The 26,426-nt window shown below is 35.2% G+C and overlaps 4 protein-coding genes across 4 annotated transcripts; all 4 read right to left on the bottom strand.

Moving 5' to 3' along the window:
* Positions 1 to 448: 448 nt before the first annotated feature.
* On the bottom strand, positions 449 to 2,266 carry LOC107767590 (uncharacterized). Its single transcript, XM_016586641.2, has 2 exons — positions 2,047 to 2,266; positions 449 to 1,734 (listed from the first exon to the last, which is right to left on the bottom strand). The coding sequence occupies exons 1-2, from the start codon at positions 2,170 to 2,172 to the stop codon at positions 691 to 693; spliced, it is 1,170 nt and encodes a 389-aa protein (XP_016442127.1). The 5' UTR covers positions 2,173 to 2,266; the 3' UTR covers positions 449 to 690.
* A 1,432-nt stretch (positions 2,267 to 3,698) lies between these two features.
* LOC107767591 (RNA polymerase II transcriptional coactivator KELP-like) lies at positions 3,699 to 7,338 on the bottom strand. Its single transcript, XM_016586642.2, has 3 exons — positions 5,887 to 7,338; positions 4,727 to 4,832; positions 3,699 to 3,921 (listed from the first exon to the last, which is right to left on the bottom strand). The coding sequence occupies exons 1-3, from the start codon at positions 6,199 to 6,201 to the stop codon at positions 3,830 to 3,832; spliced, it is 513 nt and encodes a 170-aa protein (XP_016442128.1). The 5' UTR covers positions 6,202 to 7,338; the 3' UTR covers positions 3,699 to 3,829.
* Positions 7,339 to 7,407: 69 nt separating this feature from the next.
* LOC107767592 (uncharacterized) lies at positions 7,408 to 12,112 on the bottom strand. Its single transcript, XM_016586643.2, has 3 exons — positions 11,707 to 12,112; positions 8,411 to 8,659; positions 7,408 to 7,648 (listed from the first exon to the last, which is right to left on the bottom strand). The coding sequence occupies exons 1-3, from the start codon at positions 12,006 to 12,008 to the stop codon at positions 7,612 to 7,614; spliced, it is 588 nt and encodes a 195-aa protein (XP_016442129.1). The 5' UTR covers positions 12,009 to 12,112; the 3' UTR covers positions 7,408 to 7,611.
* Positions 12,113 to 14,765: 2,653 nt separating this feature from the next.
* Positions 14,766 to 20,808, bottom strand: LOC107767593 (F-box protein SKIP8-like). Its single transcript, XM_016586644.2, has 3 exons — positions 20,233 to 20,808; positions 16,729 to 16,925; positions 14,766 to 15,567 (listed from the first exon to the last, which is right to left on the bottom strand). Exons 1-3 carry the CDS (start codon positions 20,605 to 20,607, stop codon positions 15,315 to 15,317), a joined length of 825 nt encoding a protein of 274 aa, XP_016442130.1. The 5' UTR covers positions 20,608 to 20,808; the 3' UTR covers positions 14,766 to 15,314.
* Between the last annotated feature and the right edge of the window lie 5,618 nt (positions 20,809 to 26,426).

Below are 26,426 nucleotides of genomic sequence, written 5' to 3'. Positions count from 1 at the left end.
TTTTGTCCAAAATTAAGTCAAGCCAAATGTAGTCAATAAAGCGAACATGCTAGAACCACGGGACTCAGGGAATGCCTTACACCTTCTTCCCGGTCAACAGAATTTCTTATCCGGACTTTGTTTTTTGCAGACCAATAAAAATAGGTTCAAACCTTCCTTTGACTAGGGATTCAAATAAAAGGTGACTTGAAACACCCAAAAACTCAATTCCAAGTGGCGACTCTATAAATAAAATAATCCTTATTCAAGTTTGTCATTTTAATTGGAAAAACTCTTTAACCCACAACAATCCATAACACATATATCTTTTGGGGGTAGAAAAGGGGTGTGACAAATTGAATTGAAATTGCATCTCCACCTTCAATTCCTTCCAATTCGCAGCGATATCCGTAAACTTATTCAATGGAAAGCAGAGCAATGAATCAATCCAAAAAATGACAAAGTCTAATACCTCAGAAATTAAAGTATATAAATCATTCAACTGAAAACTTTACACTGAACCCAAACCATGAAAAAGTGTGTTACAAACTATATATATGCAAAGGTATTTGCATACGTGCATGTAAGAATTCAGGCACCTATACTAAGTTCGCGACCACTCCACCAAAAAAGGAATTACTTTTTTTTTTTTGTGCGTTCACTGACTTAAAATCTTTAAGTATGTGTACCTATGAGTATACATACAATTATTCAATCGCACATAGGGCAATGAATCAAACCATTCTCATTACACTTTGGACATCTCTCCTTAACATCCCCATTCACAACCTTGCAACTTCCTCCACAATCAAAACATGGCACAAACCTAGCCCCTCCACACCCTTCACACCCTAACCTCCCCACACCCCTCTCCACTCTTGCCCGATTCAGTATTCTCCCGAGTCGACTCGTCTCGTTCAAATTCACCACTTCCTCTACTCCACCAATGTACCTTCCTTTAACAAACAACCTCGGCACGCTCGCGTCTTCTTCCTCTTCTAGAAGCTCCTTCAACTCCTGACGAAACTCGCCGTGCAACGCCACGTCGCGCTCGTCGAAAATCACCCGGTGCGACTCCAAGATTAGTCTCACTTTGTTGCAATCCTCAAACGTGCGACGCACACCGCCTAGTGACGTCGTGTAGACAACCAATGAATCCTCGCCACGTGGCGGACACTTTTCGGGGTAATCACTTAAAGGGTCAAATTTTATAAAAGTTGGAATTTTCCCTTCTTTTTCTCTTTCCATTTTGTCTCTTAACAAAAATATATTCTCTTTCACTGGCTTGTACCCTTCAGATTCTATCCTTTGATGTACATTCCCCGTATGAACCACAATTTGTGACTCATTTTTCACTGTTTTATTAGCCAACTTTTGTAACTTTTTATTTTCCTCATAAGTAGGCATCGACTCTGTTTTCTTCAACCCATTGGTTTTTTTAGAATCTTTAGAAATTTTGGATTCAAGTTCTTCAAGGGTATGAAAGGAAAAGCTTTTTCTTGGAAGTCTCCTTTTCGGGGAAGCGCCGTCATCTTCGGTGGTTGGCGGCGGCGGCGGCGCGGTGAGTGCGAGGAGAGGCTTTTTAGGTGATTTTGGTGGTGGAGGATTTTGTAGGGTTGGTTTAATATCTTCTAAAGCTTTGCTAACTTCATCCCAAGAACGAGGATCCTCATCAATATTTGCGCTGAATTTTGCAAGAATTGGTTGTGGTACTATTGCAAGCTGCTTCTCTTCTTGTTCCTCCTCATCTTCTACCTATTAGATCATAAATTTATCACGTCATTAGTTTCTTATTTCCTATTTAGCCCGTCTCAATTGAGGAATTATTTAATTTCTAAATAGAGTTAAAAAAAATTGCTCTTCAACATAAAAAGCATATTTGTAAAAATAATTGGAAATGGAAGGGACCTTGAATAGCATCAAAGGATTTTTTTCGTTAGTGAACTAAATTATAAATTACGTCAGGATATCTATACATAAAAATTCATACTTTAAGAGATGTCTTAGATTCATTTAACGTTAAACCTTAGTAAGCTGTTGACCACATTTAATTCAAGCCGAACATACCTTGTTATTGTCAGCTTTGAGCCAAGGCTCTTCGATAGAGTTGATATCAAAGATGGCGAAGCTCGTCGGCGGTGGACGGTAGACGTCGACGGTAGCCTCTATTCTTTTCGACGAGGCACAGCCCATAATTTGACAAGTTTTATTCTGAGTTCAACGAAATGTGATTTTAGTTTCTCTGACTTATGACTTATGCTAAGCAAATACTACTACATGGATATAGTCATATAGGTAAGTCTTAGCCTTAAAAATGATATGTGGTGTTTGGTATTGCCAATTGGTATTGAGACAACCAATTGAGGATTTAGCCAAGATTTTGGTCGTATGGATCTTGAGTGGACACGTGGCATTTTTTTCTCTATTTATTCTTTATCTGTTTTTCTTAACCATGAGAAAATGGAATTAAAAGGATGGACATAATTTCATTTAAGACCGTAGTCGTTATCTAATTTTATGCCGTGTCTTATTTTTCTTAGTTTTATCCCATATCCTTGTTTAGGGAATAATATAAATTTAAATTATGAAATAATGCTTTATTTAGAAACAATATAAAACGTTTTACAAGTTTTATTTAGTAACAATATAAATTTTTTTACAAGTTTTGTGTAAACTGAACGACTCCAACGCTAATCCACTTAGATTATCATCCATGTTAACAAACATTTACCAGTAGTTGGTTTTTAACTCACTCAACTTTGTCAAATTATTTGCTCCCTCCATTTCAATTTATGTAAACCTAGTTAACTGGACACGAAGTTTAATTAAAAAAAAAGACTTGTAAACTTATGAAGTAAAATGATGCACATATATTTTGTGTGGCTATACATCATTGCATAAAGGTAAATTATTTCAAAATATGAAAAAATATCATTCTTTTTAGTACAAACTAAAAAGAAATAAGTTCACATAAATTGAAAATGCAGGAGTAAAATTTTTAGACATGCCCTAAAATGGATACAACTTATGTTTCATTGTCAAAGAAGTAGATAGAATTTGGGATGTAGTAATCAGAGACACAAGAGGGCCATTCCGTTATAATGGTACTTGGATTTTATTGGCTTGGAACATAGCACGTACCCACTAATATACTCTATTTAGTGTCATTTAGACCACATGATAGAAAATGCCAAAGTTTGTATATGACCTACTTTATTTTCTTTCGTCAAAATCAACCAGAAATATTACTAATCCATAGGATTAATGGTTGGAAATTATGTAATAATGAGACGTTACCATCACATCTAACACTCACCTCTATTACAACACATAAATGACTATTTAATTTTAAGTGTGAATTTAGACAATTCGGAGTATGAGGTCAAACTATCTAATTTTAGAGTAAGAAAAACATAAGGGCATCACATAAAGTAGAGTAGAGAGTAAATGGCAAAAAGTCGTACTAGCTATAAGTAGAAAAGAACCAATTTGGGTAGTCAAGTGCGTCGATTAATATTAGTACGGCCAACTAATAGTTAGTGAAGAAAACCAACTTCACACAACAGAACTACGCCTCAAGTATAGGCCATTTTAGGCCTAGTCTTGAATTATCCTTTGGCCAAACAATTTTAGTTAGGCATTATATTATGGAGTAGTATTATACCTTAGGGGAAGAGGCTAGTTACGAATGGAAAATCAAGCAAGGAATTTAAGCTCTCTTTAGTCTTTCCAAAATCCAGCTACCTCTTATAATTAGATAACATCTATATACCCAAAAATAAGTCTCCTACTGTTCAAGTACCTCAGATATTACAATCTACTAATGCAAGTGACGAACAAATAAAATATACTAAGCTCTCGACTCCATTTTCTTGATGGCCTTTTCAACTGCAGGAATATTCTTCTTGAATGTTGCCCATTGCTCAGCTGTCAAGCTAATGCCTGCAGGGAACAACATAACAAGTATCAGAAGCAGTCCTTTTTTTTTCCTTCTGCAGTTTTATCTTGGATGAAATTAGGAGATTTAGATAATGAAATCCCAGAAAAGCCGAGGGAAGAAAGAAGAATCTCTGCAGCGAACAACAATGCTGCCAAGGAGAATAAAGTACATTGAACTCAGAGGAGGGTTACAAAATCTATCCGTCTCTTTCAGCTTAGAGGAGGGTTCCAAAATCCAGCTACCTTTCCCCAACAAATCATCAGTACCACCATCATCCGTCTCTTTTGCTTCTAAACTCAGATTGCTCTTATGATCAAAAGAAGAAGAGAAAAGCAGAGCAGATTGTACACTAGCAGTTGTAGCATATATTCAACAGAAAAACCAGAAAGCAAAATATCCAGGTGCGCTAATAATGGCCCATAAAGTCCAACATTAAGCTGAAAAAATATCCTTGCAAATTATCAGTCTAAACTCTTCCCCACCAAGAGAAAAATGTTTTCTTTTTTTGAGGGAAGGGGTTGTCAGAAGCACTTATTGGATGCTCTAAAGTCTAAACAAATGCTCTAACTACACATTTTAAGTAAAGCAATAAGGAAATATATTTTTTCTCCTTGTAGCGATTCAAACCATGAGCATAGTGAGATGTAATTCCACATGCAACAAGAATTGCTTTAAAATAAAATATTGGACAGAGACTTCATTACTAATTATAGCAATCACTTAAGCTTATTTCAAATGAGAAAACATGCAAATATGCGTATAAACAATGCATACATGTAATAAACAATCTAATAACGATAGTTTTACCTTTAGCAGTAGGTAACTCTTTGCCATCTTTGTTGTAGTACTCTCTTATCGACACCAGAGTTTTTCCCCTAAACTCAGTAATTGTCACTCTTCTCTTATGTGACAACTACATGGAATTTCCAAAAAAGAAACATCAGGAACATCAACTCAGCAACTCAGCAACAATAAAACAACATAAAACAAGGAACATTTCACATCACATATGATTTTTAAAACCTAATAACTAGTACTGTAATGACTCAGTTCAAAGTACTAGTATCAACCAGTGACGGAGGCAGGATCTCCGTGAAGGGGGTTCAAGAAAAAAAGGATCGTAGCTAGTGGGGGAATTGAACCTATGACCTTTTAAAGATTTTGAACCCCCTTGACCACTAAGCTACACTTTTGGGCTGTGTCAAGCGGATTCAAAACTTAATATATAGAGGTAAAAAACAGATTTTGCCTTATATATACAGTGTACTTTTTCGGCGAAGGGGGTTCCCCCCCCAAATCCGCCCGTGGTATCAACATCTAAATTTCAGTATGAATGCAAACAAAGATTTTTCAAGTGCTTAAATTAAAGTTAGATACCAGAAACTACATATTACAATTCCCTTAAGCCTATAGTTAAACTACTATAACATTTTAAAACATTATAATCAAAGAAAAAACTGTTTAATTCCAAAAATAGTACTACCTATGTTACAACTTATATGACATTACTTCCTTATTAGTCATTCCAAAAGAAAGAAAAACACACTTCTACATTTGAAAATAATTAACTTTACACTTATCATTTTACTATTAAATGGAAAGTTTTTATAGCCACACAAAAATGTTATATTCTCGCAGTCCCATTTTATGTAATGCACTTTGAATAGACACGTAGTGCAAGGAAAAAAACTTTTGTAAACGTATGATCTAAAACAAACTATAAATATTTGTTTGGCTATATCTCAACGTTTAATTATTACTAAAACAGACTAAAAAGAAAAGTGCATCATTCTTCTAAGACCACAAGTATCTAAAGTTTTGGTTTTTCCCTTAAACTCTATGTTTATTCAACCTATGTCATATAAGTTGGAAAAGAAGCTGGAAAATTTTCATTAGTTTTGCTACAGAGAGAGGATTTCAAAACACATAATAAAAAATTAATAATTACAGCCGTTGAGAGAACTTACTCGGCAAACAATGAGATCGCCGTCGTCATCGTACTCTTTATCACCGGCGCCACTGCTTTTCTTTTTATTGTCCTCTTCCTCCTCCTCCTCCTCTTCTTCCTCCTCCTCATTTGCCTCCGCTTTAGCTTGTTCTTCGGCGAGGAACTTCTCCACGACTTGCCGTACAAATGCCTTTCGGGTCGGGTCGGATAGTTCGAGCCCTAGCTTTTCGGAGGCCATTTTTCTGATTTTGAGCTCCGTAACTTCGTCCAGGTTACAGGATTTCAGGATTTCCAGAACTGTTTCTTCAATTTTGTTCGAAGTTTCTGAATCCATTTCTAAGAATGTTCTGGAATTTCAAAATGTTGCAGAGATTTTGCAGCGGTGGATTTTAGCTCAATTTGGGAAGCAGATGGAAAGACACTGTACTAGGTTTTTATGTCGCTTCGTTTCACTTCTGAAGGGTTTCTAATTTTCTCTCTTTTATTTGTAGTGCGTTCAGAGTATATTTATAGTAATCTGTTCAATTTATATGATAAAATTGATTATTCATCAAATTTTGAGAAATTTATGTTTTTAATAAGAAATTTAAAATTAAATTAATAAAGTATTTATTTATAATAGTGACGTCCTAACTAGTTTGTGCTTGAAACTCAGTATTTTCATTTATCATGATTTAAGTCATAAAATAAAATGAGAATATATATTAATTAATTATAATTTAATAATAAAAATATTTGCGAGAAAACAGCGCATGCCCATAAATTTTTACCCTTGGGTTAGTATAAACATTGGATGCACACCTCAACTATGCAATGAATATGTACTACCTTCCAGTATAAGATAACACATCAATTATTTTCACGTCAAATTGAATGTTAGGAGTATTAAACATTTACTAAAAGGGGGTAATTTATTTTGTATGTTGGCGAAAACAAGCGGTATAGAGTAATTGTAAAAGAATGACTTACGATCCTAACAAGGTTTTTTTTTAAATCATTTAGCATAAATATTTTCTTTTAATGACAGCTCGACTTGGAGAAGAATTCAACGAAGAAAACATTTTCTCAAAATATATGTTATGTTACAAAACATGGCCTATAATGTATTTACTCTACGCTTGAGAATGTCATTTGTTTTTATAACTCATTATAACATTTAGCCTTAACAGAGTAGATTTACTACCTAATATTAGGTTATACGCACGCTAAAGACACTCTTAACTAGAGGCGGATCCAGGATTTTAACGCGACGGGAACACTAGTATTCTGCTCGACTAGTGCCCCCTAAAAGTTAGAGAGCCAAGTGATTTAAATTAATCATTTTCAATATATATATATATATATAAGATTCTGCCGAAGTTTACAGGGTCTGGTGACCCCTCATCGTAACAGTTAGGTCTGCCTCTGCTCTTAACGTGATGTAATACCATCTAGATTTAAGCCAAACCCGCTTGGTTTTCTCCAAAACAAACTGTAATAGATGGATCCAAGGTAATTAGAAACAAGAATTTTTCCTGTTGCAAACTAGTACTAGTATAAGTGAAATCAAAACAATATAGATCATATTGATTACAATGGCTGATATACATTTAACAATTTGGAACTAGTATAAATCCTCAGAATTCAAGTTTCATCATTCCACATGAAGCCTTTAGACAGTCAAAAACTGCTAAATTAGTAGCTGAATATACATCAACAACATTCTTCAATCTCTTAAAAGATAACTTTAATTGGCTTCTCATAGTTAGCTCGTCGATCTGCTTGATCCGTTCTTTTTCTTGCTGCCAAGTTTCATTTAAGATGAAACACGGAATTTATGAGTTTACTAGCTTTGTATAAATTCACTTAAGTACTTAAATTCATAACATCGGCAAATTCATTGCAATAAAAGAAAGTTCATTACTGCAGAAGTAGTTAGAAATGACACAAAGAAAACATCTGAAAAACGTCCTACGGGAAAGGAAAAAAAAGAGAACTAATTCACTGCACATATATATCTCTTTTGTCATTTTAGGATAACATGTTCTAGAAAATATTGGCTGCTACGGAGTAATATAGGAAAAGAAAAGTAGGCAAGAGTATATGCAATGGCTAATCAAGATTAAGGTGGAAGGCATTGATGTAGATGACAAAATGTACTAGAAACTAAGTTTTTGATAGTAATGGATTGAGACGAACTTCATTGGAGTGACATGGAAAGTGAGAAGCCATATAGCTGACCCCAACTTGCTTGGGATTGAGTAGTAGTTTTTGTCGTTTTTATTGTCATTTAGACTAAGTTTAGACAATCAGTAGAATGCAGTAGCAGAGTGTTTTATCCCAAAGATTGTTTTGCGGTTGCTTGTGTGAGATTTGTTGTTGGTTCAAATCTTCTGGTATGATATGCAAGATTACTTCCCATTTATCACTCTGCTACCTATCAGCACCTATCTTGTATGTACTAATAATTTCAAGTTAAACTCCTCGCTATATCACCACACAGTTGACAGTTGCAAAGTGCAAAGAAGATGAAAAGAGTTGGAATAGACCAATTAGACGTCTACCTTGATTGAACCTCAGCATCAGGACCGGCGGAACTAACTCTGCCTCCTCTCCCAGAGCCAGAGACAACTTCATCCATGCTTTGCCCAAACCTTCTGTACCTACCACCCGAAGCAACAAAAGCAGGGCAAGGCCTGTAAGCCTTTATCGGCCACCAACCAAAACCTGGAACTGTTGCAATCCCTCCTTGTATCCGTCCCTCACCATTACAGCCTCTTTCAATCTCCTCTCTCCCACAGGCCTGACATGCCCTGTAAATACATCAAATTCAAATCATTAAGATTGCAGAATATGTCTGTGTACATCAGCAACTGCTTGAAAGAAATAGCGATATGATATTAAGAGAAACAAAATCATCATTCAAGTTATCTACAGCTTCCAAAATTCAGCCCTCTGTAACTAATAAATAAACTTGCCATAGAAAATTCCCATTCTAATGCAGCAAACACATTCTATGGTTTGAAATAGGAGTCATTTGAAAAGGAAGTGGTAAGATCTCTAAAGATTGAAGCATCTAATCCACAAATCGAATCATTAACTAGTTTGCACAAGGTTAAAACTTGCATAGCCGATAACTTATGTGTTACCCTTACCAAGAAATGGTAGAATTGAGAACCCAAATATAAGTAATTTCAAAGTTTTGCAATATCAAGATGTTGATGATCCTTTGGAAATACATGCAAGAGAATGGTGTTATGCATTGCATTGCATCCTCTTCTTTTACCCTGAGAATTGATCCAACTAGTTTTATGCATCTTTCATTGAACATCACAAACCTTCAATTCCAGATTATACAGAATAAACTCACAACTATTTTTCCTTACAGTATCAATTGCTAAATCAGTCACTGAAAAAGCTACTCAAGTGGCAATGTAGATGTGCCTTAGCCTTAACCATTAAGTTTTAAGTTGGCAATTTGTCTTACTTAAGCGAGTCCCGTTAATTATCGATTCAATATTATTTGTTCTAATAGCTTGTCAGTTGTATCCAAGGAGTAAGCTATCTTTCAAAGAATTTCAAAGCACTCATCTTACTTTTCTTCTCAAACTGATCTTAACGACAATTGCCAAATCAATTCATTTGCATTTGAGAAGTGTTAACTTTTTCTAATGCATTGAACAACCTAAAAGCTCACACTTCAAATATCCTAACATTTCACAGACAAACCTAAAAGAAATACAGTAATACAAATTCCCACTCTCTAACAAGTTAAGCTTTTGGACCAAATAGCAACACAGTTAAACTTGATAATGGAGACAAAGGTTTAGCCCCCAAGGATTTGGTCCGGTAGAAAGAGCGCAACATGTGATGTACATGTGATGGATGGTAGTATGGGTCAGATGTACTGACGATAGGCTATAATTACGTATTTTAGTCGCTTATTACACTCTAATTTACTGCACTTTAATTGAGTTTGAGCTTTAATCGCTAGTGTTTTGCACTAATTGTGTGTTTTATGCCTTGTAGGAGTGATTCCGAGTTATGTAGATGTTAGGGAATGAATTCAAGTGATTTGGAGCTTTGAAATCTGAGTAAAAACCCAAGTAATTAAGTCGGGATCGTGTTCGGGGATCAAATTTGATAATTAAGAACGAACGAAGAATCGAGTAGGCATATTGCGCACTGTCTAGTAAAATGCACATAACTTTTCGCTCAGAACTCCACTTGAGCTCCACAATATATGGTTGGAAAGCTAATTCAAAGGGCTACAACTTTCATGTTTTACGTTTTTCCAGATTCCAAACAGAACAGGGTGAAAAATGCGCGACAAGTGCGCGGCCGCACACTGGCCGCGGATGTGAGGCAGAAACTGGCCAAAATCCGCGGCCAAATCCGCGGCCGCGGACGTCCTAACCTGGAAAAGTGTCCTTTTTCGCGTAGGAGAAGGTATAATTATTTGAGCCCGACCCTACTTGGTATATATACATGGAAAAACGGTATTTTGAATACTTTTGACACACTTTAGACCTAAGGAGGCAAGAACACACTAGGAGCAAGGCGGAGAATTCTTCTACGAGTTTTTCACTTCCTTCTTCCTATTTCCATTATTGTTTATGAATTCTAGTATGGTAGTTATGCATACTATTATGAATAGCTAATTTGTTGTCTAGGGTTTTGATAGAACCTCTTGGAGGATGAATTCTTGTTATGTTTTAATATAATTTAACCTTTGAATTTGTCTATTTGTTCAACTACGTGTTTATTTCAGTTGATTGAATGGCCATCGATTGACTGTGCTTATTTATTATGTGTTGCTTGAGAAAGGATACATATTTAGGTGGTTGTTGAACAACGTCACTCCTAACGTATGTGAGAAATCAATACAGCGGGTTTAAAGGTAGGTTTAGAAATAACAAAGCCTTGACGTGGTCATAGCGAGCGGTTACTAGCGTAGTTCGAGAGAATACGTCTAGTAAATTATTGTAGTTGCTCGAGAGAGAATTACGGCACCTAAAGTGCTCACGATCAGTAGAGAATATATCGGCGAAATTGTTGGGAACATAGCTGGAAGGATTCCGACAATTAGGGAAATCATAATTCTAGACCTCCTTAATTTAGTCTCCAACCCTTTGTCTCGTTAGTTGATAATTTTACTCCTTTCTAGTATTTGCTAGTTAATTCGTTAGAAATATAAATCTCAATCTTTATAATTTAGAAAATTGTTCAAACTTGTATTCTTAGTGATATTAAAAAGCTATAGCTAAGCCTTAGTTCTCTGTGGGATTCGACTCCGGACTTTTAGACCGGATTATATTTGCAGCGACCGCTTATCCTTTTTAGGACTAGAGTTGGGCGTGATCATGTACGTCACAGGTTTGAACTCTACCACAGACATAAGCTTAGTATCTTAATGGATAAGGGTGGAGGGACGGGCAGTTATCCACCAAGTCTTGAACAGTATGCCACTGCCAGTGGCGTAACCACACAGAGTGATTGAACACCCTTTATCGGGAAATTTACATTGAGTATATAAAAAATTACATTACGTATATAAGTCAACAAATTACCACACTTTGTAAAATTTCTGGCTTCGCCATTGGCCACTGGTCCTAAGTGAATTTATGTCATAAACAAAATAGAGATAGAGGTCTGTTCTAAGACTAAAATAAATGAATAAAAGTATCATCTCTACCAATTTAGATTTTTAGTCCTGTGATCACACATTCCTAATAGGTACTTTTTAAACATTCCTAAAGTATAGGCTTTACTTTATCAAATAAAAATAACTAGCTGCAACTTTCCCCAAAAAAGGGGGTAAAATTCAAGAAATGAAATGAAGCAGAAAAATTGAGCATACCCGGGAGGTAAAACTGAAGTAGATTCCAGAACATTATCAGTAGACCCATTTTCTTTCACTTCGTCGTCTTGTTTTTCTTCTTCTGTAACAAGAGGAGTTGAAGATGTGGAAGAAGAACATAGAAAAGGATAAGACTCTAACAAACAATTCCCATGACTTAAACACAATGTAGACCAGTACTTGTTGTTTGTAAAAGAAAGTTGTTTGTGTAATAAAACTGGTAATTTTTGTGATGGTGGCGTTGGTACAGAGAGAAAAACGGAGCTGCTCCCGCCGGTGGCCATGGTGGTGATGGAGCTCATCTTCTCAGCCGCTCAGCTCCGCTGTGCTCAGTCCCGGTCAGCTTATGACTGGTGATAACCTTTGTTATTGGACATAATTTTGACACCAAGGAAAAGGAAAAAAGAAGAAAATAAAAATCTAAAATTTCTATTTAAAGAAAAAAAAAGAATCCTAATTAGAAGCGGATTCATAATTTGAAGTTGCGGGGCACTACTATCAAAAAAAGTTTGAGCAAATATTGGAGGGGGAAACGAACCAGAGCACACTAAGAGCCCGTTTGGACATAAGAATTTTTTCACTTTTTCCGAAATATTTTTACTTTTTTTCGAAATCATTGTTTGGCCATAAAATTTCCAAATAATTGCTTATCCCAAATAAAATCTATCCCTAGTTAAACTTTTTGAGCACATACACTTTTATTTGGCACACACATTACAAGCTTATATCCTTTTTGTTCTTAATTGATACTTTTTGATCCTTTTACCTCTTAAGCACTTTAATTGTAAAATGAGCGCTAAAAGAAGTAAGGAGAGAAAGTGGGGTGGTTTTCGGGTGAAACCAATAAAAGAAAGAAATGTGCACTTGTTTTGTAAAATAATACACCACTAGCGAAAATTGAAAAAGGAAAAAGAATAGTTGAAAAAAAACTAAAAAAAGAAAAGAAAAAAAAATGTATGTAGACAAATAAATTGTTGTCTTGTTGTTGCTAGTGGTGTATAAAGTAAAGTAGTGCTTAAAGAAAAAGGAATATTTTTGGGGGTGATATTGTTTGTGAAATTGAAATGGATTGAAGAATTTGCGCTTAAAGTTTATCATGTGATGTGCTAAAGTGCTTAGGAGCATTAGCCACTATTCCTAAAATATATCCTACCCGTCCCTTAGCCCACATTACAACCATGAAAAGGTCCTAATTGATTTTAGATCGAGCGAGCCTACATTAGTAGAGGTTTACATTATGGGCAAGCTTATGGTACCAATTGCGTGCATGTGACTTCTTTGTAAGAGTTAGCGATTTCCTTGATATATGTGAGGTCCTTAAATTATATTCGATCATGAGATTCGAATGTGCGGATTTAACTCACTCTCCTTGATTTTGTTGTGAAGGCACATGGTTTCACGAGGGATATGTTACGTTATTAGACTTCTCTATGATATTGGGTGTTCAAGCCATGAGTGCATTGTGATATTGAGTCGGGTTTTGAGGCTAGGATTGTTAAGAGCATGTTGCTTTTGTTTTGAATATATTTGAAAGATGGCATAAGTTAAAGGGAAGTATGTGTTGAATGCATATGCTAGAGTTTAATTGTTGCAACAACCATAGTCATAGGTGTTATGTGCTTTGAATGATAGGAGCTTAATTTTATTTTGTCTACTATAGTAATGGTTTGTTCGAGGACGAACAAAGGTTTAAGTGTGGGATGGTGATGTTGGGCATATTTCTATATATTTTAATGTTACTTTATCCATGTTTGAATCGCTTTTTGGTGCTATTTGTGTTTAAAATGCCCCAACATGTGTTAATTATTGGTTTTATGACTAATTAAGTTGTATGTGATGAATTAGGATGTTTGGAGTGCAAAAATATAAAGAAAAGATGCTCCGACTATAGGAGAAGATGGTGGATGCGTCGCCTCCAACCTTGGAAAAAAGGCTATTTGGAGCACACTTAGTAGTGAAGTCTTGAGAAGACATCCACCTTAGCATCCGCACCTGGGCGCAGCAAGGTTGAGGGAACAAAGGGTGGACGCGAAGCATCCACCCCAGCATACGATGCTGAGAAGTTCAAGCTGAGGCGGACGCGAAATATCCACCTCAGCATCAATCTCTGAAGTTGATTCGGAAAAGGAAAAAGAAAAGTTTGGTCCATGACTTTTGGACGCAATATATAAGCCAAAAACGTCTCTTTTAGGTCATCAACATACTTTTTGAAGGGGATTCGACCTAGGGAGAGAAAAGAACCGCCGTGGAGGCCGGATTTCATCTTCTTCCGCCAAACTTAGTAATTTTTATGTTTCTTTGTATGATTTGTTGTTTGGCTACCATGTCTATGTGAAGCTAAACTTCACGTTCTAGGGTTGTGGTTCTTTCATGACTTATCATATTAGTTTATTTATTCAATCCTACGCTTAATTATTTGATTGCTTGATCACCAATTGAATACTATCTACGAATCTAGAATTGATTTTGGTTTCTTGATTTATCATATTAGTTTATTTATTCAATCCTACGCATAATTATTTTATTGCTTGATCACCAATTGAATATTATCTACGAATCTAGAATTGAACTCGAAAGTGGGAATTCTAGATTGCACATAGGATTGAGTAGAGCAAGTTCTTGAACCTAGGCATCGGGGAACGGATTCGCGGTTACGATAGACATATACCTGATTGCCTTGTTTGGTTGATTTACAGGAATTACAAATGTGTTCTTGTTAGTTCTAGTTCCATAGACATATAGGCATTAGGTTAGCTTGAATAGGCGAGTAAGAACTCAACGGATTCTTATGAGTAATATTAACGCTGTCAACCAATAAGCTAAATGAATTAGTTAGTCAATTCAATTGAATAATACAATAGGAATGTTAAATAACCTATAACCCTAGATCGTTTTCATTACACTGATAACATAAAAATCGGATCTTCCTTTGTTGAGAGTTCATTACTTATTTTCTTTTTAGTTTAATTACTTTAGCATCACTACTTTTGGGTTTAATCCTTGTTTAGATAATTAGGATAGTCTGATCTAGCTAATAGTTGATAACAAGTGCTCATGAGTTCGACATGCTATCTTATCACTTTATTACTTGACGACCGCGTATACTTGCGTGTGCGTTTAGCCACAACACGCGTGTGGAGTTACGATTTTTAGTTTAAAATTTTAGGATAAAATAAATACTGGCTAGTCTCCAAATAGCATCCCTTACAATGGTTACATGTGCACTTTCCCCCATTTGATGCTGTCATCTAATCTTCAATTGGAAGATACAAGGCTTTCAACCTCCAATCACACTGTCCAAATTTTCACGACGGCCGAAGCCTAATGTCATCTCCACGACCATGGCCACATTTGCAAATTCTGACCAATCAAACTGTGCATTTGTATTGCCAAAAAAGTTAGCAAAGCAAAAATAGGTGGGAAGAAACTAGCGATTTCTAAACCACCAAAGATGGGAAAAATAAGAAGAAAAAAAAAAGGAAGCAGGAACTACATAAATAATTTTATGGAGATTCCAGAGAAAGTTAATCCTACTATAAACGAACACTATACCACTATCCAATTTCAAAAGAATAATCAATCTTCTTCACAGTTGCCTCTCTTTAATCCTATCCCTGCACAACTTGTTGCCCTGCACCTCCATGAATGAGCATCACTGAGCAATGATGATGCACCATGTACCATCTCCCGTTATGGAATTCGAACACGTTAGTCACATTACCTGAACCCATATTAAGATACGCTTTCATAGTCACCCAAGCCGCATCTGTCATTACCCTTGCCCTTACGTCTCTAATCTCGAAGTCAACATTTTGCTCCCAGTTAAAAGCCAGCTGCCAGCTGCCCATGACTGCATTATAACTGCAATGAAAGTACGTTTTAGAACCATCTCAGGGCGTGCTGAAATAAATAAAGACATGGTAACGAAACATGTCACGTCAAAACATTCTATTACCCTAGTGAACTCGCATTAGGGAGAGCTGTCAAAAGAAAAAACTTTGCAATATTTCTGATTACAATAGCATCTTAGTTGGACAAATCAATGTCAAATATGGAGGAGGACCGGACTTCGAAAGAGCCCACTCGAGGTAAAAGAAAATCAAGAGGGCATCTAAGAAATACCCTAAGGGTAATGGTGAAGCAGCTCAAAACCATGACAAAACAACAATGTCACGGGTAAAGTTCTAACACACTACCCCTCGTGTAATCCAATACTAGGGATAGACGTAGATTTGAAGATCTTCTTTCACCTTCTTTTTTAAAGAATTTTTTGACAAATCGAAGTAGCTCAAAGTATGGAAGAATGGGCCTAAAAGGTAGTCCAATACTCAATAGATGGAGGAAGTGTGGGCTTGGAATAGAAAGAGTAGGCTCAACTCTGAAATAGAGCTAATGTATAAATGAACTGAATCGTGAAAAGAAGCCCAAAGTGATACAGGTAGAGGAAAAAAAAACTGATGTAGTAACCCAAGATTGGCTCAAATTACCACGAGAAAGAATCCAAACATCCTATCCAAGACCTTAATACAACGGGTAGAGTAGCCCAGGAGTCAGGACTATCATCAAGCCCTTTGAAAACCTTAACCAATATAGGACATGTATACTCTAGCAAAGAAACAAAGTATCTGTTAAATCTCGACCCAATTGCAGCGCATTTACCCCAAGGTTTGCTCTCTTTTTCCTAAAATATGTAAAAGTAGATTTATAAACAACTGCACCAGCAAGGCCTCAACCCACACGCACAAGAAAAAGAAAATTAGCAACCATCTATTCAGAGAATGAAAACTTTAAAAGCACATAACAGAGAACATAATATGCACAGAGAAACCAGACTCAAGAAATTTGGTTGTTGCAGGCAGAAGCATGACAAGTTTGTCATATGAAAATATTTCAGAGAATTTAATCACAAAAAGGAAAAAGGTAAGAGGCTGAGAGGGAGAACTCAACAAGAGATGCAAGCGCAGAGATGAAGAAGTAGTAAAGCTCAAGAGAGACCCCCTTAGAGGATGGAAAAACGCATACCCCGTAAAGTACTCCCCCGAGGCATGAAAACACTTCACATAATCTGCATTGAGCCAAAAACGTTCCATAGCTGGGAGTGATCTTTCTTTAATGATTTTAAAAAACTCAGCATTGACATTCATAATGGCTCTTGTAGCGGCATAGTAAGCCTTCCATCCATTGATTGGAGTCATAGAATCCTGCTCCAATGTGAAATCCTAAAAGGAGAAAATAAAAGATAATCACAACACTGACACTTCCAAGCAACATTCAAATACATGTTGAAACAAACAAAGTGTATATACATTTTCCAACTTTTCCCTATGCTTAAGCTTACATAACTTATTGCGTAAGTTTGGTGTTTGATGTTCAATCATTTTGAAGAACAAAAAGGTAAGTTGATAAACAAAATTATTTGATATAACAAAAGTAGCGAGGTAAGCCCTCGCTTACCCTTTTATCCTAATTCTTTTAGATTTCACGACCTTCATCCTTCAGATTCAATTTCTTTCCATCCAATATTGTTCAAAGTTGAAGGACGAGTTTGATTTTTAAAACAAACTTGGGGGATGTAAATGATTTTCACCCGATAAACTTTTTAACTGGTGTAGATACCAGAAGTAGAGCCAACCTCATATTTCTCTCTTCTGTTTTATTCTATATCTTCTTTTTCTATTGGTGGCGTCCAGGCCACTTGCGCACCTCGCGTAAACCAGTTGCCAGCCTGTCCAACCCACAAGCACAGGCTGTCATGCTAATCCTGCCAACCAAGGCAGGAGCTGAGGGTTTACACCTTCTTTTTTCTTTTGGGAGAAAGGTAACAGGGGCTTGCACCAAGTGTTTGTGGTTGGATTCAGACCGAGAATATCCAAGTTGTTACTCTCATCCCTTAACCACGCAGGTCATCCCATTGGGGACCTTCTGTTGTATTCCATGCGGCTAAATATCTCTATAAATCCGTGCTAAGTTGCTCAGACTCGGGTGCGGGTGTCCGATACGGGTGCGGATCTAGGGATCGGATCCTTCATGATCTAAGTTTTAGGATTCGGGGGTACGGATCCAGGTACGAGTATGGGTGCGTAGATTCAGCTAAAAATAATTCAAATATCTAAAAATAGATTTATAAAACTATGCCTAAATTATGATTCCACCATAGCTTTTGTTTTTAATTACGAAATCGTTGTATCTGTCTCGGACTCCTCCGTCGATTTTGGTTAAAGTACTCAAAATCGATTGACCAAATCTAGTACGGATCCCACACCCACACCCACATCGTGTCGACACGGGCCTCGAAAATGAAGAGTTCGAGCAACATAGAATCTGTGCATCAGCTAGTATCAAAGCCCATAAGGATCAAGCAACTTCTACAGAAGTACCGACGGCTTTACTCAAAAGGAAAGCTCTACCACATATTGTGTTACAAAAACAAAACATTGAACCCATTTTCCCAATAAAGTAAACTCTTTTCTCCCTTAGAATTCCTAATTAATGAATAAGTAGCTTGCTTTCCTTGTGTATTCGTCCCTTCCCTTTTAACATTGAACATTGTTATTTCCCTTTCTGTATACTTCTTATTCTTCCCTTAGAATGACTGTCCACCTTTTATGCCTTTTTTTAATAGTGAACTGTACCATACACCATGTATACCAGAGATCCCCCCTATGTGGTGCAGTAAAACTCTTATTTACTTACAAAAATGGGCGTATTTTTTAAATTCATATGTTGTAGTTATGGTATATCAAAGAGGAGTATTCAGTTTGGGGTAGATGGTCTACCAAAAGTTTTGAACTCCGAATCGCAAGCCCAGAAAATTGCTGGCACGGCTATTATGTGATGCAAGAGAAAAGCTTTTCATCTATAATTTGGCATAATATTGAGCAATTATAACACTTGGAACACTGACACAGAAGCTTCACAGAGTAATACAGCATTGTTTCAGTGTCTTTCTCATGCTTAAACAATTTTAGGCTTTAAAATTCCATATTGTTGGGAGAAACAGTTAAAAAATTTAGCCCATGATAGAAGACAATGAAAGATAGGTGATAGGTCATAGCTTCTGTTTTCTTAAGACAAGATAAAAGACCAAACAGATAATACCTATTAATCCTGTACTAAGCTTTTTCCTAAATAAAAAACAATAATTGCAGCTAAGCTCAAAAATCTTTCAATGACATGAAAAAAGAAAACTAAGGCAAAGCGAACTTTAAAAGCTACCCATTTATCTAGAAGTACAATGAAACAAAACATTGGGAAGCAGATGGAAACTGGAACATAGTGTTTCCTTAATGTCTAACACTTACATGACTTTCCTCCAAGAAGGAGTTATAAAGCCAATCAGCGCCAAGAGAATTCTCATATACCCCTAAATGTGCACACACATACAGAAAGCACCTGAAGGAAGAAGCAGTAAGAAACTATTTGACAACAGTCTTCAGATAACCTAACAAGTGCCTATGTAAGATTACTATACCCCACTAATCATTTAAATAGAGTCGTGAAGTGGACGGTTAATTTCCTAAATCACAGATAACAAAAAAGGAAACAGAAAAATATACAAAGCATAGTTTCTCTTAAACCATCCTCCGAAACTTTTCCTAGCACTTTCACAACATAATCAGTGAAATACAAAACGAGTAGCTTTGTGAATGCTCGTTATGCCATAAATCCATGCGCTAGGTGAATTAAATGACTGTTTGACGGTGCAACTTCCAATATAGACAATACTACTCTAAAGCTATTTAATTTTGCCTTTGATTGGAGACTGCTCAAAGCTTATCCTCTACACAGTTAGCGAGGCAAAGAAAAGTCAAACTATCCGTTTCAACTGTCAGTTCAGCCACGAAGCACAGAGGTAAGAATAAGATTAGGACCAACCGACCAGATTAATCTCTACGCGAAACAAGCTTCCTTGAACTAAATCTCAACTAGTCCGGATACCTATCCCAGCATAGTTGGTGAATCTAGCTGTTCTAAAGCTAATAGCCTAATAATAAATAGTCTTCTTTAATCGTCCTTCATAAGAGTGCCAAATTAATACTACACCTTTTCCATTTTGAGACGTCCCGGAAATTGGCGCAATTCTTCTTCTAAAGAACTTTCAAAACTTCCAAGAATTCATATTCCTTAAACTGTTCAATTATTAAATTTGACGCGATGTTTACTCTATCAAGCTAGCTATTCAATTATCACTTTAACATTTTCTACCACTATCACTAATGTAATACTACTATATAATTTAAATTTGAGTTGAGGTTCTATGTAACGACGGTTTAAAAAATATTTACAGAGATCACCTAAGAGGTAAATATTAAGATTGGTAATCTTTAATAAATGGTAAGTAATCTTTTAATATAAGGAATGGTAAGTAACCTATTATAAATGGTATAAGAAGTTCATTACATCGTCAGTGCATGTAACTTAAATCCTTTAATATGGAGTAATCAAATAAGATTATATTAAATGGGAAGAGACAACACTAATAATGTGAAAAAATTAAAACTTTCAAGGAAATTTCGAATGGCGCACCTTATGATAGAGAGCTTTCCAGGCATTATCATCATTTGCAGCTTTCCTCATAAGCGAATTCGTCATAGAAAGCCTACAAAGACTCGGATAATCCAAATAGCTCAACGCGTGCGTCGTGATCTCCGGAACTAGCTGCTCCATCATCGACGCCCCTGTCTGCTTCTCCCCCGCCGCCACTGTCACACTAACCTTCTCCACCATTTCGGAACTCACTCCTCCACCACTGCCACACGCACAATTACGAGAATTATCTCCGCCGTTCGTCGGAACTGATTTTGATTTTGATTTTGAATTTGATCGGCGGGTTAAAATAGCGGCGGCGGCGAAAACGCAACAGATAAACGTGACGGTGCCGGAGAAGAAGTTAATATCCATTCATAAGTCATGAAAAAATCGTCGACATTCATGAAAAAAATTAAAACCTAATAATCCAGTACGGTGAATTCCAAGGAAGAATGTTGTAGGCGTTTTCTGGAGATATTTAGAAAAGGGAATAGGGTTGCAGAAATATGAGAATTGAATATAGTTCGGTCTCCGACTTTGAAACCCTATTAACTGGTTCTAAAAATGGAGAGTGAAGAGGAACAGAGGAATTTGTTACTCAAATGAAAATGTCTTGGGCATATTAGGTGTCAAATGGAAATATGCAGAAGTAGAAGGGTGAACATGTAAACTAATTAACATGATGTATTATAATATGCATATTACTCGAATGAAAAATGTATTGGGCATATTAGGTTTCAAATTGATATATGCAGAAGTAGAAGGGTGAATCTGTAAACAATTAACATGATGTATTATAAACACTAGATGAGGGATGGCATGGCCAACACTTAATTACGAAAATAATATTCTTAATTGTATTACTCCAATTATTTTGTAAAGATCATTCATGTTAATTTAAATAATATTTGTAAAGATAAAAATTTCATATGTATTTTTATTCAACAAAAATTATTGTGTTTCTGGGTTAACTATATGTTGTTAAACTTATTTTGTTGGAATTAAACATCAAAGAAAAAGAAATAAAATGGTACCAATATTTCATCAACTTGCTTTTGCTTTGGGTTTGTGTGTTAATTTTTTCTCCTATTCTAATTTGAAATTTACAATATATCTTTTTTTAGTAAAATAATAAGTAGGCTTATTGATAGCACAATAATTCATAGGCGTGACATTTTGATAATTTTCGGGTGCATTAAATTTAAGAAAAAAAGTCTCTAATTTATTTAAACCTCGTTAACTTGTGAATAACCAATGAGTTTGCATATTTATTCATCGATAATTTACTTGTTAATAGTATTAAAAATAAGATGAGTTATCTTTTTTTAACATAAGAAAAAATATGTGTTACATTAGAGGTGGACCTCGATATATAGAAATAAATATTTGTAAAGGAGTATCAACTATACTCTTTCTTTTTATAGACTTTTCTTATTAAGTTCTTGAATTAAAGATAATTGATTGAGAAATTACACCTTGAAATATTTACTTAGCATTCAAAATAATCACGAAAATTCAAATGGTGAAATTAATGCAGTTTGAACAGTAATACCTTGAGTTCTAATTTGACTATGTGTTATTTCTTAATCAGATTACTCTTTTTTATATATATAAAACATAAATTTACTATTGGTATTTTAAATTAAGTTGGAGCAAGATTTTTTCAAAATGAGAATAACTTAATTAATAATTTAATAAAAGTAACTCAATGTTTTGGTTTAAAATGGCATCGTAATATTAAGGATTAGCCTTTTTTGTAAAATAATTTATATTTTGCTTGGTTATAGTAGTTAATATTCTGTTTATTCTTATTTTTAATATCAAATAGAATATTAAGACATAAAATGTTACTCGCTTTTAAACTATAAAGCAGGAGAAAAAAATATTTACACAATTTAAATATTACATAATTAGTAAAATATTTAATTAGTGTATTCATTTAAGGGAAAATTTATTTTTCAAGCCTAATGTAAATTGTTTCTCTTGAGGTGAGAGTCTATCTGAAATAGTCTCTTTATTTTTGCGAGGTAAGTGTAAGGTTTATATATACATTACCATCTCCAGACCAGATACTGTAAAAAATATATTGGATATATTATTATTGTTTATTTAAGGAAGAATTGGATGTGAGATGATAAATTTAAGTGGAGTTCACATAGTCATTAATCTAAACATATGCATAGGAACTAAAATTGTAAAATTATGGTGTGAAATAATAAATTTAAGTGGGGTCCACGAATATAGTAGCCTTCAACCTCGTTGAACGTGTAAATGGCAAATTAAAGGGACCCACTATTCCAGGCAGAGTATTTAAAGCACATTAGACGTGAATACAAAAATGCCCTAGATAGGCAAGGAGGATGACATGAGATAAACTGAAATGATTTGGGCTTTTCAGTCTATTCACTTTGATCGGAAGCAGCTCCCGATTCTCTTTAAGGTAATACTAGTGGGGTAGCCCGGGCTTCGTGCGGGCCCGAACAAAGGTATATTGTTATCCTTCCGATTTTGGCCGTAACATATCAACTGGAATGTTTTACCAATTTTTAACAAGTCGCTTTGCACCAATTTTCAACAGAAAAATACTATAAGCACCCGATTAGACAATCCTTATGTTGTCTAACGCTCAGCATCATTCTGCTATTAGTTAGCCATATAAATTAAAAGTTATTTTCACTGGTACCAATCAGATGTTGATAATGTTCCCAAGCATTGTGCTACAAGCTCAATATTTTCAGCCAAAGGACTCCCAATTTTCAGAGGAAGGACGGACATCAGAAAGTTAAAAACGACTTCAAAGCCGACTAACTAATCATAATGCCTCTACCTTATTATTGCTGTAAAACTTACTTTTGAGCAAGAGAAGGTGAAGTTCCCACTGCCATGGTTCACAAGGAAAATATTAACAAAAGTCTACCTAGAAAAGTATATGATTAGTGATGAAGACAAACATCTCTTCGGTAGTTTCTCGCATTGTCTACCAGAGTAAAAGATGTCGCCTGTCGTTGGAACTCACATTAACGAGGAGTTGACTTTATTTTTATCTTTCAATCAAATTTGATACACATCCACTTATATTCTCCCACGATGAATTCATAAGTTGCACAGAGATACATCGCATAAGAGTTACCTAGTACCAAAAGGTATTAAGAGAGCAATACAATTACGACCAAGTTATAAAATAGCAAACATAACAAAGTCTGATAGCTGTTACAAAATTTACAGAGAGGATGTAGTAGGACTAATGAAGATAAAATTGTGTACTCAGGTAAAGATGTCTGAGGCAAGATGATTATACCTAGATGTGGTCAATCTAATGGAAGTCCATGTAATGTTTTTGCTGTGCCAGTAATGTCCACAAATTCTGATCACATTTATACTAAATTATAGGTTCAAATATGTATTTTAGAAGATTAGAATCAACTAATAAAGTTAAAGGCTATGTAAAAATAAATCATAGAAGGAACTACTAATTTCCATGATGCGGATCCAATTGCAGGTTTCCAAAGGATCAATTCCCACGAGGAAAGTTAAATAATTTCTCAAAATTGTTAATTCTTACCACATCACTTATTCGGTCAACTATCTTTATGTCCGAACAATCTTCAAAGTAACTTGATTCCGATTGAAATGAGAAATTAATTTCTAATATGGAGACAAATATCTTATGTTTAGCAATTCGATTTCACATATTCAAAAGTAAGTATATTTGTACAACTCACACTCCAACTAAAATTCAGAGAGCTTGCAGCAAATTCAAATAGAACAAAGATAGATAAAATATCTGTAGATACCAACAGGAGAATTCACAGTGATTAATCAAGAACTAAAGGGAAAAACAGAAAGATATACAGGGGAAAAGATGATGTAGTGTTCTTATGTCACAGGTCATAGCCAGGCTACTCAACAACTTTTAGCGTACGTATAGTTGTCGACACTAATCTTTCGGAATACAAAATGGGAGGTAAAAGACTTAATGATAACAGTATTTACTCAGAGTAAATGCAGTTAGGCTTCAATTTAGAGAGGTAAAGCAATGCATAGGTAGATCTATTCGCAATACCAGAAGGTGGTGTAGTTACATTCATTCACTTAGTTCATCAAACTTCTAACATCTCATAAATGGCAAACTAATGGAAACATTGAAGTGCTATGTACTCTAACTAACATAGGCAACAGAAGAGAGTAAAATCATAAATCAGGATCTAGCTTAATTCCATTGGTTTCCATTCATGTTTTCTCAGCACATCTTATGATCATCAGTTGTCACAAAATTAAATATATTCAAATAAAATAAGTATAGCAAAATATCACTCGCCTATGGGCAGAATGTTGAATGTCTCAAACATAATCCGGGTCTTAATAGATAATAAAAAAATGTTAAGTTTCTTCATACTTTGATGCTCTATTATAAGAGATTAACAAGTAGGTTATATTATTCCTTAAAGCTCTCCATAGTAAGAAAGCACATTTAAAAAGAATATTCTTGTGCCAACTTCCAAGTCTTTTTATTAGTGAAAAATATAACTTTTTTTTATCTCACTATTTCCCAGCCAGAGGCGGCAACTTTTCTTTTTTCAAGGTCATTGCTACAGAATCATCTATTTTATGCTGTTTGCTATTCTTAACATGATCTTCCGTCACCGAGCGAGGGCACTTTTTTGATTATCGAATATCTATTAATCTGATTTTGGTGCAACTATTGGTACTGCATTTGTCCTAAACATCATTATGCAACAGTAGAAATATAGTTTTTCCATAAAATAGCAGGAGATACTAACCATTGATGACACAACTATTTCACTTTATTTATTTCGTCATGAACATGTATGATGAAAAAGAATACCATTATAGAACATCAAGCATCTAATATTTACACCACAAATATCTCTAAAGGAAGCAATGCTGCCAATCTATTCTGCTGCTCTAACGAACAACTTACCATTTGTAAAACTCAAGTTAACATAGCACAACAAATTGCAATAAAATAGTCACGGTTAGCTAAGAATTGTCAAACGTAATGCAAGAAAGTATTCAGATAGCATGTAATCATTATTGAGTTGTAGAATGAGACACGTAGAGTTATGATGTGTCAGTTCGTACAGTCAATTCTTAGTGTACCTGCAGAACTTTTAATCTGACCGAACTAAATACATGCATATTCAAAATGTCTACTTTTCTCCACCTTGTCAACTCTAGTTTCTTAATGACGTTTGGAGATATTGCGAATGTAAAACCTCGGATGATGAAAATTATAACAAGTTCAGTATAAAATACACAAATTTCCAGAAAGAGAAAGCGGAGCAAAGAAAATGGTCATAATTTAAGGATGTCATAACTTTTCAATTGACACGAAGAAAGTACATAAGTTACAATTCAGTAGAATTAAGTGCAGAATCAGATGAGAATTAAGTGGAACAAATAAGAGTAAAAGTTAAATTCAATTGAATTTAGCGTATAAATTGTTCTCTGTCTAATACACAAAAAAAATAATCCTATAAGCTAAATATGGAGAAACTCTACTTCGGTAGACAAATGAATAAAATTATGAGACTCTAGGGGTCATGTAGTACTCAGGGAATCTGCAAAAACCAATCTTTGTAACAGGAAAACAATTGCATTTGGTTTCAAACTTCCAATAAAGCATACGTGATATCATTCTTCCCCCCCCCCTCACAAGTCATGCCATTGGAAAGTCTAAAGCAGAAACAAAACAAAAGCAGATAACTATTGGTAAGAATAATCCAGTGATCCCTTAAGTTTCTCCTCTCTTTTTTTCCCTTCTAACTATGGTGTTTGGCCACTTTGCGTGCACTTGGATCTAATAACTTCCAATGTATTGACTTATTAATCTATTTTTTCAAATACACGTTTCAACACTACTTAAGACGAATTTCGAAATGCTTAAATTTTATACTTATTAAAATAATATAATATAGAGTGAGCTATTACTCAATTCTCAACCAAACCCCATCTTATTTGTCCTTTTTTCTATTTTTTACTTTGATCCAAGAATTAAAGGAATAATCCTTTGAAACTCCAAACTTTAGTAATATTAAATAGATTTCTTTACCTACAATTCCCTGAGCTTATTTAGTTTTATTGGTAAATAGGAGGAAGGAACAGAACTTTTCGGAGGATCATAGAGCGTGCATACAGAAACTTACTGGATGAGCACAATCAATCAGAAT

Source organism: Nicotiana tabacum, chromosome 23 (genome assembly GCF_000715075.1).
Source record: "Nicotiana tabacum cultivar K326 chromosome 23, ASM71507v2, whole genome shotgun sequence".
Classification (NCBI taxonomy): domain Eukaryota; kingdom Viridiplantae; phylum Streptophyta; class Magnoliopsida; order Solanales; family Solanaceae; genus Nicotiana; species Nicotiana tabacum.
This window is presented reverse-complemented; position numbering and strand designations above follow the sequence as displayed.